Source organism: Megalops cyprinoides, chromosome 13 (assembly GCF_013368585.1).
Source record: "Megalops cyprinoides isolate fMegCyp1 chromosome 13, fMegCyp1.pri, whole genome shotgun sequence".
NCBI classification, from domain to species: domain Eukaryota; kingdom Metazoa; phylum Chordata; class Actinopteri; order Elopiformes; family Megalopidae; genus Megalops; species Megalops cyprinoides.
The window spans coordinates 10,036,515-10,050,230 of NC_050595.1; the positions used below are offsets into that span (position 1 = coordinate 10,036,515).

General features: G+C 47.7%; 1 protein-coding gene across 1 annotated transcript; it reads right to left on the reverse strand.

Moving 5' to 3' along the window:
- Positions 1–3,105: 3,105 nt before the first annotated feature.
- On the reverse strand, positions 3,106–13,332 carry LOC118788278 (potassium voltage-gated channel subfamily G member 4-like). Its single transcript, XM_036544235.1, has 3 exons — positions 13,191–13,332; positions 10,297–11,121; positions 3,106–3,987 (listed from the first exon to the last, which is right to left on the reverse strand). Exons 2-3 carry the CDS (start codon positions 11,044–11,046, stop codon positions 3,106–3,108), a joined length of 1,632 nt encoding a protein of 543 aa, XP_036400128.1. The 5' UTR covers positions 11,047–11,121; positions 13,191–13,332.
- Positions 13,333–13,716: the final 384 nt, after the last annotated feature.

The following is a 13,716-nucleotide window of genomic DNA, read 5'->3' on the forward strand; positions in this document are numbered from 1 at the left end:
TCCTAATGGAACACTGTGCACCCACCCCGCTCCCCATTACTGTCACCCAGAACGGGGGATGGAGGCGCATTCTCTCCGCACACGCACAAAGTCACTTTTGGGAGGTTTAAATAATTCACAGATAAACACAGGAAATGGAACGCTGAACTGTACAAACCATTTAACAATGACCGGGAACAAAAATTAAATCCGTGTGTAAATCTGTTCTAAAACGACAGGGAGAGTGAGAGATGAATCACGGAATGCCCCAAAGGGCAGCCCGGTCTGAGCTGTTCCTGCTTTAGCGCTCCTGTCAGCAGCAGTTTGGATGTTGGAGTGACTGGTGTCGCTACGCCCGAGGGAGGAACGGCGTTCTGAATGCAAATGGCTCTCTCGGTCCCTTCCGCCTCCCCACCACCTGGTAGATGGCATTCTCCCTGTCACCGGAGCAGATACCATCTCAAGTCATGAAAGACGGTGTGCTTAAACCAGGAGAAGGAGTGCGAGAGAAAGAGAGAGAGAGAGAGCGAGAGAGAGAGAGAGAGAGAGAGAGAGAGAGAGAGAGAGAGAGAGAGAGAGAGAGGGAGAGGAGCGAGAGCTAAAGAGTGAAAAAGAGTTGGAGAGCGAGAGAGAGACCTGTCAGCGTGCTGTGTGTTTGAGCTGTCCGCATCCTACAGCCAGCAGTGTTTTTCTTTAGGCGTTCAGAGAGTGATGTCAGTCTCGGCCCCCCACCCCCCACCGCTGTGGCCCCCTGCTGTGTGAATCTCAAGATTTTCCTAAACTCTGGAGGGGACATCTGCGACATGAAGTCTTACAGGATGTCCAATAGCACACACACACAGACACACACACACACAATTTAATTCAAACACGCTGAAATCTATACACATCTACAAATACACATTTGCACTCATGCGTGTATACCCACAGTTGCGACAAGCTTAAATGTCATTGGGTATATTTTCAAACGTTTTCCCAACTCAACGTTCCAGAACAGGAACTGTATGTTCACACTTTTGATTCCTCTCCTCATTCGATTTTAAAAGGTTTCTTTCCAACTGCGGCAGACCTCTGTGTGAAAAAGCCCAGGCACAAAACACCCTCTGTGGTCAGCTTCTCTGAGCAGGCACAAAACATTCACAGCACTGACATTCTCCTGGACAAACCCCTCATAGCAATGACATTCAGATGTACATTATCCTCACAACACTGACATTCTACTGCACAACTAATTCACAGTACTGACATTCTACTGCAGTAAGAAAGCCAATGTTGACTTTCTACTGCGTGAGCCACCAACAGTACTGACATTCTACCACACAATCTACAGCAGTGACATTCTACTGCAGAAACCAGTCAGAGCGCCGTGTTCAGCTGCATAAAGTACATACACATTAAAAGGTCAAGCTGTCCCTCCTATGTTCACTAATTATTTAATTAACGAATCATTGGTTTTATGGACCCCGATAGATGGGCTCCTTCATGAGGCAGAGAATGAATGCTCTCAAAACGATGTAACCAGCACTCAGCACGGACACACAGAATGAGGTTTTCCGCTCAAGGACACATCTTTTCTACCTGCACCAAGCAATCACAAACTGGCTCTAACCAGGACAATTAAGTAAGAAAGCCATGAATTTACCCCCAATAGAAACCCTGAGAAACAGGCTCTAATAGACCCAACGGGACTAATTAAGCTCTGTCTTCATGGGGCTATCAGTAACCACTGATTCCCTGTTGCGGTGTAACTGCCTTTTGATCACGTCGGTTGTTTACAGACCCCTGCAGGGACCCAACAACGCGATTAAACTCCTGATCAGCGCTCGTGCGACAAAGGCAAAGATCTCTTTGGGACGTGACCCAAACTGTAAGAGCGTGTCAACTCATTTCCCTTACGGCGCGGAGATCCACAACAATGCTCAGTGACCTACATGGTAAAGGTCCTCCCTGAGCTAACTCCACTGCTAAGCCCCTTTTGCAGTCAAGATTATGCCCTCATCTGGCATGTGGCTGCCTGCTCCAGCCCTCCTATTGGTATTCTGCAGTAGAAGAGTGTTCCGTGAATGTTGAACTGCGATTGCTCAACCTCCAACAGGGGAAAAAACCTTCATGCAGACCTAATAGAGTGGCCGAGACCTTGTGTTTCCCCAGGACTGACTGAGTGACAGGCATGACAAACAGTACGTTTTGGGCATACAGTACCCGTCAAAAGTTTGGACACGCCTGATGTAGACATTTTGATCTAAAGACGTACGCTTAAATGCTTGATATTTTTTAGCTAGACAAATATAAATAGTGAAGTTGATGCCTATGTATGAATTTCTTTCCAAAAAAATTAATTTTAAAAAATAGTGTGAAGAATCTAAAATAAGATAAATTTTGATTTGTTTAACAGTTTTTTTGGTCGCTGCATAATTCCATTTGTGTTATTTCACAGTATTGATGATTACAATTGTAAAATGTGAAAAATAATAAAAATAAAGAAAAACCCCTTCTATGAGTAGGTGTATCAAAACTTTTGAGTGGTACTGTACACTCAGAGGATCAATACACCCAGCCTCAGCCCATATAGAGCAGAACACCAGCAAAGGAGCAGATGGAGAGACCATCTCGCCTCACTTCTGGCTGTGTTTAGACTGGGAGAAACTCGGAATGAACATTAAAGCAGACTGATTATGCTTAGTAAAAAAAGAAATCACACCACAGAGGTCAGTGGGATTATTTAGGTTTTATTTCAGCCCTGATAAAGTTTGCTCTCACTTTTTCCTCAAAGCAAATAATAATATTTTAAAAAATCCTCTACAGTCATAGATCCCCTAATGCCCTGGGGGGTATTTGGTGGGCAGCTGGAGGCTGGAAGACAGTGTAACACAAAGCAAAGAGAAAGCAGAGATGATCCTGCTGTGTCCTCGCAGGGGCGTGGAGTGGAGGGGGGGAGTACAGGCCCTCGACAGCCAGAATCCACCAAGTTCCAGAGAAGTCCTTAACAACGCCGGCGTCCTTCTTAAAAGCAAGGACGGAGGCTGAACCCATTTGAACAGTGACAGTCCGTCAGACTGAGGAAGCCTGGGGAGCCCCAGGGCAGGGTCTGTCCTTCCCAGAGCCCGGGCGGAGCGGTCGCGGTGTTCAGAGTGCCGTGGACGGGAGGCACGGCTGGTTGTCTCGGGGGGGATCCAGCAAGCTAAAGGACTCCTGGGAAAGGGCACGGTCCGCATCCAGGTAGAACTTCCCGGGGGGCGGGAAGGGGTCGGCGTCCTCCCTCTCCTCCCCCTCGTCGTCGGCGGCGGCAGCAGCGGCGGTTGCCGCGGAGCTCGTGGCGGCGGCCGCGGCGCACTCCTCCTTGTAGAGCCTGTCGTGCTCCTGCTTCAGCTCCTGGTAGGAGCGGGAGAACATGTGGAAGATGGAGGTGGCGGGGAACGCCATGATGAGAATCCCGCTCAGGATGCTGCTGAGCGCCACCACCTGGCCCGGCAGGCTCCGCGGCACCATGTCGCCGTAGCCCACCGTCGTCATGGAGATGATGGCCCACCAGTAGGAGGCGGGGATGCTGCTGAAGTCGTGGGCGCCCGTCAGCTCGCTCTCCGCCAGGTGCACCAGCGGCGAGAAGAGGGTGACGGCCACGCAGAGGAAGAGCAGCAGCAGGCCGAACTCGCGCATGCTCCGGCGGATGGTCAGCCCCAGCGTCTGCAGCCCCAGCGAGTGCCGCGCCAGCCGCATCACGTACAGGATGCGCAGGGCCCGGAGGATCCGCAGCACCAGCCCCAGCTTGTCCAGGTAGCCCTTCCCGCCGCCGGGCCGCTCGTGGCTCAGCGACGGGTCCTCCTCCTCCACCAGCAGGGACACGTAGTACGGCAGGATGGCCATGGCGTCGATGATGTTGAGCGGGCCGCGGATAAACTCCAGCTTGCTGCGGGCCTGCAGGAAGCGCAGCAGGAACTCCAGGGAGAACCAGCCCACGCACACCGTCTCCACTATGAACATGTGGTAGCACTTCTGAGAGCACTCGCCCTGCGGAGGAAGAGTGTGAGAGAGGGACAACAGAGAGGAGACAGAAACAGCACAGATAAACTAATAGTACTACATCACTTTTGTCTCCTATTGCTTTATTAGTGATTGTAATTTTTGGTTAAAACATATTGAGGATGGCTCTTCTGGTTTTCCTACAAGCTGTATTCTTCTCACATGAAAAAAAGAGCTCAGAGGATTTGGCCTATCTTCAGTATAATACCAATACTATTTATAATCCAGACATTAATAAATGCTGTTATAGTTATTTAAAACTATATGAAACACTGAAACTAATCCAAGTTTCTACTCTCTGAATCCCAGTAAGACAATAGAGTCAAGAGAGAGTTGTGACAGCGAGAATATTTCTGTGTGTGCGTGCCTATATGTGTGTATTCTAACTCTTCAAGACCTGGGCCTGAAGCCCAGCATACCAACACAAAGGAACAAAGGAAGAATGTCCCATTGATGTCTGACTTTAAAATATAAGCCAGCCCTGACAGGAAAAAGAGAGTTGATGTTGAAAAACTTCAACATCTGAATTCAGAGAATAAATACCCCCTGCCCCTGCAGCCGCCCACACTCACACACACACACACACACACAAACACACACACACACACACACACACACACACACACACACACACACACACACACTCGCACCCACACTCAGACACACAGTGCCAAGGCGCCGTTCAGGGTGAGTGAGAAATTAATGCCGTTTCCTGGCAAACTCAGCAGTGGTGGAATGGTGCCAGGCGCCTAGCGCCCGGTGTGGGTGACACGTCTTCATTAAGCACAATCCATTGACTCTGCACACACCTGCCTCTACACAAAGCTGACCACACACACACACACACACACACACCTGAGAGTCAGACGATCTTCGTTTGGGTATATCATGCATGTAAGTATCATGCTTCCAGCCTAGCTGCATGGATCAGCGTGTTTCTTTCCAACTCTCAGATGGTGGGTACCACAGAAAGTAAACTGCCTCATCAGAGTGCTCCCTCTCTCCAGTTTTGGCACCACAGACGTTAAACTGCCTAGATCAGCTATTTGCCCGCCCTCTCCAGCTGTCCCTGATGTGAGCATAGCCAAAGGGCAATTTCACACAAGGAGGACTAAAATAAAACTAAATTTAGTCAATCAATCACCCTGTTTACCTTGAGAAGGACCCTTAACATGCAGTACAGCGATGAGGACATATTTCAAGTTGACATTGCGGTCACTTCTCAACTTTGCAGCAGAGTGGAAAAAAGTGAGCACAGCGTGCTTTAATGTCCCTGCACCATCTGTTCCAGGGTTTCAACAACACAGAGCATTTCAGACCAACATCAACCACCACGTGAACCTCCCCAGCCCCTAAAATGACTTCACACGCTGGCTTTCCCAACCGTGAGATGACCATCAACAAAACCCTCCCCAACCGTTATATAACCGTACAGACTGGTCTTCCCAAAGAGTATATGAGCATATTCACTGGCCCAAAAGCAAATTAGCAGCAGAACGTGCGTGTGCGTAACACATGAACCAGTTAATTAAAATTTCTCACTACTCAGCAGCTCAGAGAAAGAGAGAGAAACCCTGATTTACATGAAGAGCTACTGGGTGCGTACCCCTCTGCGTACTAATGAAGAAGAATCACTGGTGCTCCGCTGCAGTCCTACAAAAAGCAGGAGTCCAACATACAGTAAACCAGGGGAGCAGGTGGTCCCCTTCACACACAATAAACCCATAAATCCATCAATCAGCAGTTACACACACACACACGCACACACACACACACATACACACACACACACACACACGCACAAAACATGCACACACACACACACACACACACGCACGCACGCACACACACACACACACACACACACACACACACACACACACACACACACATGCACAAAACATGCACACACATGCACACACACACATACACACACACACGTACACACACGTACACACACACGTGCGCACACACACGTACACATGTACACACACACGTGCACACACACATACAACAAGCACACACACATGCACACGCATACACATACACACACACACACACACACATACACACGCACTACCACACACACAGACCACGCACACACACATGCACACACAGCACACACACATGTACACACACACGTACACACACATGCACACACAAACGCATGCACATACATGGATGGAAACACACGTACATCACGCAGACAAACACAAACACACATAACATGCACGCATAAACACACACACACACAGTCAAGCAGATACAAACTCATACACACGCGCAGGCACACACACATACAGCGCGCGTGCATTAGAGTGTGTAAGTGCCACTACTTCTCAGCTACCCCATGACTAAAACTGATCCTCCTGCACCTAATGCCTTCCTCTGAGTTATCTGCAGAAACGAGGGCTCATCAGCACTTCTAATGTTTCTCAGCCATCTCCTGCCTCTGAGAGCGGTAAGTGGCAAAGTGGGAGAAGGGAGTAATGAGGGAGCAGAAGAGAGAGAGTGCAAGGTGCTCCTGTTGCCTCCAGTTTCTTTCAGTGCTGAAAGCACACCACCTTAGCTGGGGGGATAGATGCAGGTAGTTGAAGGGCCTGTTTACACTTTTTAGCTGTGACAAATTGATGTAAATATTACAAGGGGTGATGAAAACGCACAGAACGTTAAAAAGGCATTTTTTATTCCGAGTTCCACTAATGGGGTAAGAAAGCACATGATTGATGGTGCTGCTCGCCCCCGTGAGGATCTCTCCGCTTTGTGAATCTGCAATGAGCCTAACTCTGTCTTTGTGTTGTGAGTCGGGGCACCAAGGAGCAGGTAGAATGGAAATGAAAGCGTGCCAGGCAACAGGGCGCTCATTCAAAGGAAATATGCCGTACCACCTGTTCTAAGAATGAGAGCAGAGCACAGCCAACAGACAGGATTTTGAAGAGGTATAATTGCTCTCTGAAGGTAGTGAGTGATACGATGTCGCTCATTGCCTTGCTTGCGTCAAGGCAAATCTCTATCAAAGGTCATGCTTAAGATACAGGTCTATGTGATGCCAACCCCCTGCTGGTGCAACACCTCACCACCCCCCTCTGTACCCCAATAGACAGCCACCTGGGGCATCCTATGGCACCTGCTCGGGTGATGGGCTTGGTGCAGCCCATAAATTACCACCCTCATCCCCCCCCCCCCCCCCCCCCCCCCAATTTTGGTAAGCTGCAAGGCACGGACTTTAACTAACATCCACCTCACGTCCCAACGAATTTGTGAGGTACCTCCAGCAGCCCCAAATGTGTGAGGGAGCACCTGCTCCCCTCAGTGTGTGAGGTACCCCCTCCCCCCTAACCCACAAGTGAGGTGCCTGCTGCCTACTGAACCCTGATCTGAATATGCATCAATCTGCTTCAAAAGGCAAACTTTGCTGTGAGATGGTGCCGTGCGCTGGAGTCATGGGGTCACCTTGCAGCGAATGAGTTGCAAATCAAAGCTCCCGCTGCTTCTGTACGGGTGAGAACACCACTTCTGTTTCGGCTCAGTGCAAAAAAAAAAAAAATCCAAAGTGCACCACAGAGAAAAGGCTTAAGACAAGATTTAGAAAAGATTTAAAGCGGCACAGCTTGGCTGGCCTATTGCAGCTTTCCAGTGACTTCTGATTAATTTTGAGGAACGCAATTAAAAGGCAGATATACTTTACAAGGAATCTAAAAATAGTGGTTCAAATGCTCACGCTTTCCTGATGGTGCTATTCAAAGCCCTCTGACATTAACAGGCTTCAGTCATTACCACCTTTGCAAAGCGTGACATCAGGAAGGTGCCAAAATAAAGGCGGCTGCAAATACTTCAGGAACAAATGTATTTATACACTCTGATCATGCGCACAAACAACAATTTCAGGATTTGGTCTAAGCCTGGACATGTGTTTGAGAATTTGTAGCTGTGGCTCGGGGTTTAAATCATACGATAAGTATCAGGGCTTGCATTTCATGAGAAAGCCAGGCTATATTCAATGATGTCAGTAAGCTGATGCTCTCTCATATGCAGTACCAACATTGGTTGCCGTTAAGACACTTTCAAGAGTTTATCATTTTTCGCTAGGGTTGTAGTGTTTTTTTTTTTCCCCCACAGATGCACATTTTAAAGATCAGAGCGAGAAAGAACGTGAGCCAGAGACGGAACCAGCAAGAGAGAGACAGCGAGAATGAGAACAGGTAGAACAAGAGAAAGAGAGAGTGCGTGAGAGAGAGAATAGGAAGGAGAAGCCAGAGGCAAGAGAAGTATTGAGCAAATGGCATGTCTAGCCAGACGTGTGTACAGGAAAATAAAAAAACAACTGAAATTGAGTGTTTTCCCCAACTGTGGGGATTTGTTCGATTTGTTATTCTCTCTTCAGTATTTCACTGTGCTGTTTTGTGTGGGGAACCCCTGCGGGCAAAATTCTGAAGATTTTATTACTTTTGATTTTGGCGTTAAGAAAAGTGATATCACAGTCATTCTCAAGATGAACATTCTGCAGACTCTGAAAAATGACCCCTCAAGCCTCTATTCACTCCTAAGACAGCACACAGATGATGTGTTGCAGTCAATTACGTAATTACGTTTGAGTTTATTTAGCTGGCATCAGTGAAGCTGTTATCTGACACAGGCGATCATTTTGCGAGCAGATGGGGTGAGCTAGTCCTCAATAGGCAAACTGGTAAAAATTAAAATCTGCTTTCGCCCCTGGATATATTTCAGTATAATTGTGTTTACACATGTAGAAATTTACTGTCATTATTTCGCAAGCGTGCCTATTATCGTGTGCCAGAATCACGGAGTGAGGTGAGACATTATCGTGCACACACCTGCATATAGACTCACAGCATGCACCAACAGGAACAAGATGAGTCATGTCTATCGAGCTCGTTCGAGCTGTAATGTCACAACCCCTTGCCTCAGGTCAATGTGTGGCGGTGAGTTTAAGGTCTGGTAAAGTCGAGGTTTTAGCAGTGTCCTTAACGTTCCCCGTGAGACAGCATAGATGTCTGATTGGCTCCTTTCTCCCTGGGGCTGTGAGGAGCTGCTGGCAGAGATCCATACTGGTGAAACTGTGTAGCATAGTGATCATGACACTGGATTTGAAACCAAAATTGGTTGCAGGTCCCCTTCTCTTGTGTGACACTGCCAGTGTGCATTTAGCTAAAATAACAAACTGAATTACATACATAATATATAAATATAAATATCAACATAAATATAAATGAATGGCATATAAATAATTTAAATTGCCCTAGACAACTGCTAAGCAAAGATGTCATAATGGGAATCCATTTCCCTGAGGCAGTGACTGTCTGCCTAACTGCCAGAACCTACTCGATATCAATGTAATGCGGTCTCCTCTGTGTACTGTACTGAACCGTACACTTGCCGGGAGCAGTAAGGTCCATTAATGGTCAGTTTGAGACAGAACATTAGTAGAGGAATATGGTTCATTAATGGCCAGTCTGAGGTCAGTCTCATACCAACATGAGGACAGTTTGTTCTTTCAATGGTCAGGGTCAGATAAACCAATATGAGAAATATGGTCATGTAATAGTGTATCACAGACCAACATGAGAACAACGAGTTATCATGATCATCATTTAATGGCCACTCTCAGACAGAACATACCAGAGTCCTTTAGTACAGTTATTTAATGGTCTGAAATGGGCAAACGTGATAACAATGTGGTCGTTTACTGGTCATGCTCTGACAGACCAATACCAGAGAAGAACGGTTCTGTAATGGTCTGAGGCAGATCAACACGAGACCGACTCATTCTTTCATTGATTTGTCTGAGAACGTTCTAGGCATGCTCGCTCATCCAGACACACACACACACTCTCTCTCTCTCTCTCTCTCTCTCTCTCTCTCTCTCTCTCTCGTGTGGTGTAAGGTGCAGAATACTAACTTAAAAAACGCTTTCACATACTCCTTGACAAGCCCCAGGGATATTACTGAACCCCACAGAGGAATCATTACACTTGTGTGCTTGGATTTCAGAACACGCTGCATGAGGTAAGTCACACAGATACCGATCCCCAGTTGGTCTGCTGTTAGGAGAGCGAGTCGTATTTCCTATTTTTAATTTACAATGAGCAGAACAAGGAGTCAAATCAGGCTGTGTAGACAAACATCAGTCTCAGTGTCCACTTTGAATTTAAGTCAGAAATAAAGACTATATCAGTGCATACTATCGTGCATCAGCTGAGTGAGCTGATGGACACGTGAGAGAAGCCTGGTGCAATTTTCAGTTCTCTCCAGCAGAGGGTGCCAGCGCTCACTTACCCTGTCCTCCTCCTCCCTCAGGTCGGGCATGGTGCTGATGCAGAGGCTGATCACTGTCACGGCGACCATGATGACAGAAAGGCAGGCGAACACCTTCCCCGGCAGGCCCGACTGCGGGTTCTCCACCGTGTCCCGCAGCCAGTTCATCATCCTGCGGTAGCGCGTCTCCTCCACCGGGGGGCGCACCTGCGCGTTCGTGCGCCGCCGCTCCTCCTCCCGCCGCTGACGCTCGGCCACCTCCTCGATGCGCGTGTACATCTTGCGCTTGCAGCAGCGCTCCATGTAGGCGGCCTCCACGCCCCAGTAGGCCAGCTCGTCGCTCAGCGACAGGACACACATCTCGCGCAGGAGCCGCAGCTTGCCTGCCGCCAGGAAGTTGAGGATGACGCGGAACGCCGAGGGGCTCCGGTCGAAGAAGAACTCGCGCGCCGCCTCGTCATAGTCGTCGCACACCTGCACGATCTCCTCGTAGCTGCTGCAGAGCCGCAGCCGGCCCAGGCGGGTCAGCGGGAACTCCTCCAGCGTGGTCCAGGGGAAGGCGTAGCGGTTCCCGCCCACGTTGATGACGGCCTGCGAGCCGTGCTCCACGGCCAGCAGGTCCTCGGGCCGGCGGATCAGCTGGGCGCGCTGGTAGTAGACCCCCTTGATGGTCTCGGTCTCTGGGATCTCGGTGAAGATGCGGTCCAGGCTGCTGTCGTCGCTGACCGACAGGTTGCTGAAGTCATGGTTGGCGTTGCTGATGATGGGCATGGCGGCATGGGGGCGGGCGGCAGGGAGGCCGGCGTCTCAGTAGGGAGGTGTGGGGGGATTTCGCTCAGCTCGACACTATAACAGACAAAAGGAGTGGATGAACTACCAAGCTGCAGAATGACAGCATCTTATTTTCAGAGAAAAAAAACACACAGACACACAATAGAGCCTCAACATCACTTTCTCCACAACTGGTCCCTACAGGAACTCCCAACACGAGCAGGACCACAGACACCCTCTCTCTGAAACCACACCAGTCTTCTCCTCTGGCATCACTTGTTCTGATATCATTTTGACTCCTTCTAGTAGTATTTATGTGGAATCTTGGCAAGATTTTTTTCCCAGTACCAATAGAAATGAGGTACCACAATGCTTGCCACAATCTGACCCGTCCCCTTTGCACTTGCATATAGCCACAATAAGCTTATGCCTGAAGTCCTGAGGAAATCCTTCACTCTCCCAACCCATGTTGTGTAGACAGCGTGGCTGGGACTTCAGTGTTCGTCTTTCCCTGCATAGATGCATATTTGCATATTTAACTGAAAACTGACTTATGCTTGTCTCAGGATCCTCCTCCAGCTCAGCTGTATGGAATGGAAAGCTGAGGTCATTTTGGGTGGGCAGTTAGTTCAGAATATCTGACACACCGCTACCCACACTGTCTGCTTGCTTCAGCGAGCAGAGAAAATATTGTCTTGTTTTGCCTAGTTACCAGCTGTTGGACTCCATCTGTAGTCTTGGGAAAAAGCATTACTTTTTGGTCTGATTTTCTTCACTTTATAAAGTGAAGGCTCTCTCTTCACTACACGGAAATGCACTTATTATGATGCCATTGTATAATAATAATAATAATAATAATAATAATAAATTGCATGTAGAAATTCGTTATGCTTTTTCAAAAACATAATCACATGAAGACGTAGTATTAACGTATATGGTAATCCATGCATCGACCTAAGGAGCCGGTGGACCGACACAAACTAAAGTAAACCAGTCGGGAATACTCATCTAAATCATAAATAATGAGATACCCCCATCAAGTATTCATTGCACACTGCGGTTGTCAAGGTGTTCTATCTCATTCGGAGGAGGGGAGAGTGATAAACTATTTATTAACTGAACCACTGGTAACAGCATTCCCAGCGGAGGGCGAGCTGCTTTGCTGTGTGGAAAGTTAATTGAGGAAAGTGTTTTAGAGCGCCGCAGTGACGATATCCAGGGCATTCTCTCCACTGCCCGGGAGAATTGACAAGAGTCCGTTTCAGAGACCTCCGAGACATCTCCGTACGCGGCTCGGCCAATTACGTCCGTTTTAATGGAAAGAAGAATGGAAAGTCGCGTATTTAAATAGTTTAGGAAAACACGAATGCAGCAGCAGTACCTTGTGTGAGCTAACATTGTCTTGAGATCAAATGTAACCTTTGCGTTAGCAGACAGACGACTACTATAAAAATGGCATTTTATACAATTTGATTGGATGATTCAAACTAAATTAACTTAGGTCAATGAGAATGAATCCACGCACTGTTTATTATCTAACAGTCAGCAGATATAACATCTTCCGGATGCCCTGTACATTTTGATTTTTTTTCTTTTTTTATTGTACCATGTACCGGTCAGTCCGAATAGACTGAAATAGAAAAAAGACCTCATCTGATTTTGCCTCGTGCCTCATTTATTACTTTGATGGGGCGAACTGGCATTAAACTTTAGATTTAGACAGATGAGACCGGACATTACAACTCTTCCTCCCTCACCTCCCTCAGCTCTCTACTCTATCATTGGTGAAATTGTACCATCCCTGAGGGCTTAGATGGAAACTCGCTTTAATGTTAAAAACATCTATTGGCAGAGCTTAGAATCACAAATCAAATCGTTCCGACGTCTATGAGTCAAAAGTCCATCTAAGTGTCCACAGATGATAGTTTTGATCAAATTCATCGGGTATACGCATGCAGGATCGCCATTTAGATATGTGATTCAATGACAAGTTACTAAATTAATGGTAATAAAATTGTATTAAGAATTTCTTTATTCCTTTTAAGAGCATAAATCACTGGAGTATATAAGCAGGACAACAGATAATAATGTTGCACTCATATCAATTCAAGAGTAATAAATGTGATGAAAACGTTTTTACTTACCGTATCTCAGATGAGAGACTGGGCTTCACTTATGTAAAGCAGTTTTCACTTTTCCGAAAATTAACGAACATATTCTCACTTTTGTCCCTTTGTACACCGGCAACATAGCACGAGAACGTCCCCGAGACCGTTCAGCATTGCATTGCCGAGGTACTAACAGCGAAATGCATCCAAACCTTGCAATGTAAAACCCTGAAACACTGGGGGAGAAAGACAAGGAGTCAGAGGTACAGTACAAGTGTCCCGTCCGGTCTGACAGGGCTCCTGAGCTTAAGTCGCTGTATTCGCAGCACGCGTGTATGCGTGTGCGCCTGCGCGCTCCACGGTAACACGCCAGTCGAGGGTAAGTTTGCAGAGTCAGGTGTGCGCATTTGTATGAGGCAGACGTCCTCGAAACACCGTCAGCCTGTGCGTTCAATCCACTGTTTCTGTCTCTCCCGAAACTAAGCTCTTGTAATCATTAAATTCATTGGCCCACCTGTCCTGTCATGGGCACTGGGAGCCAGGCAGGGAGGGGGACAATCCA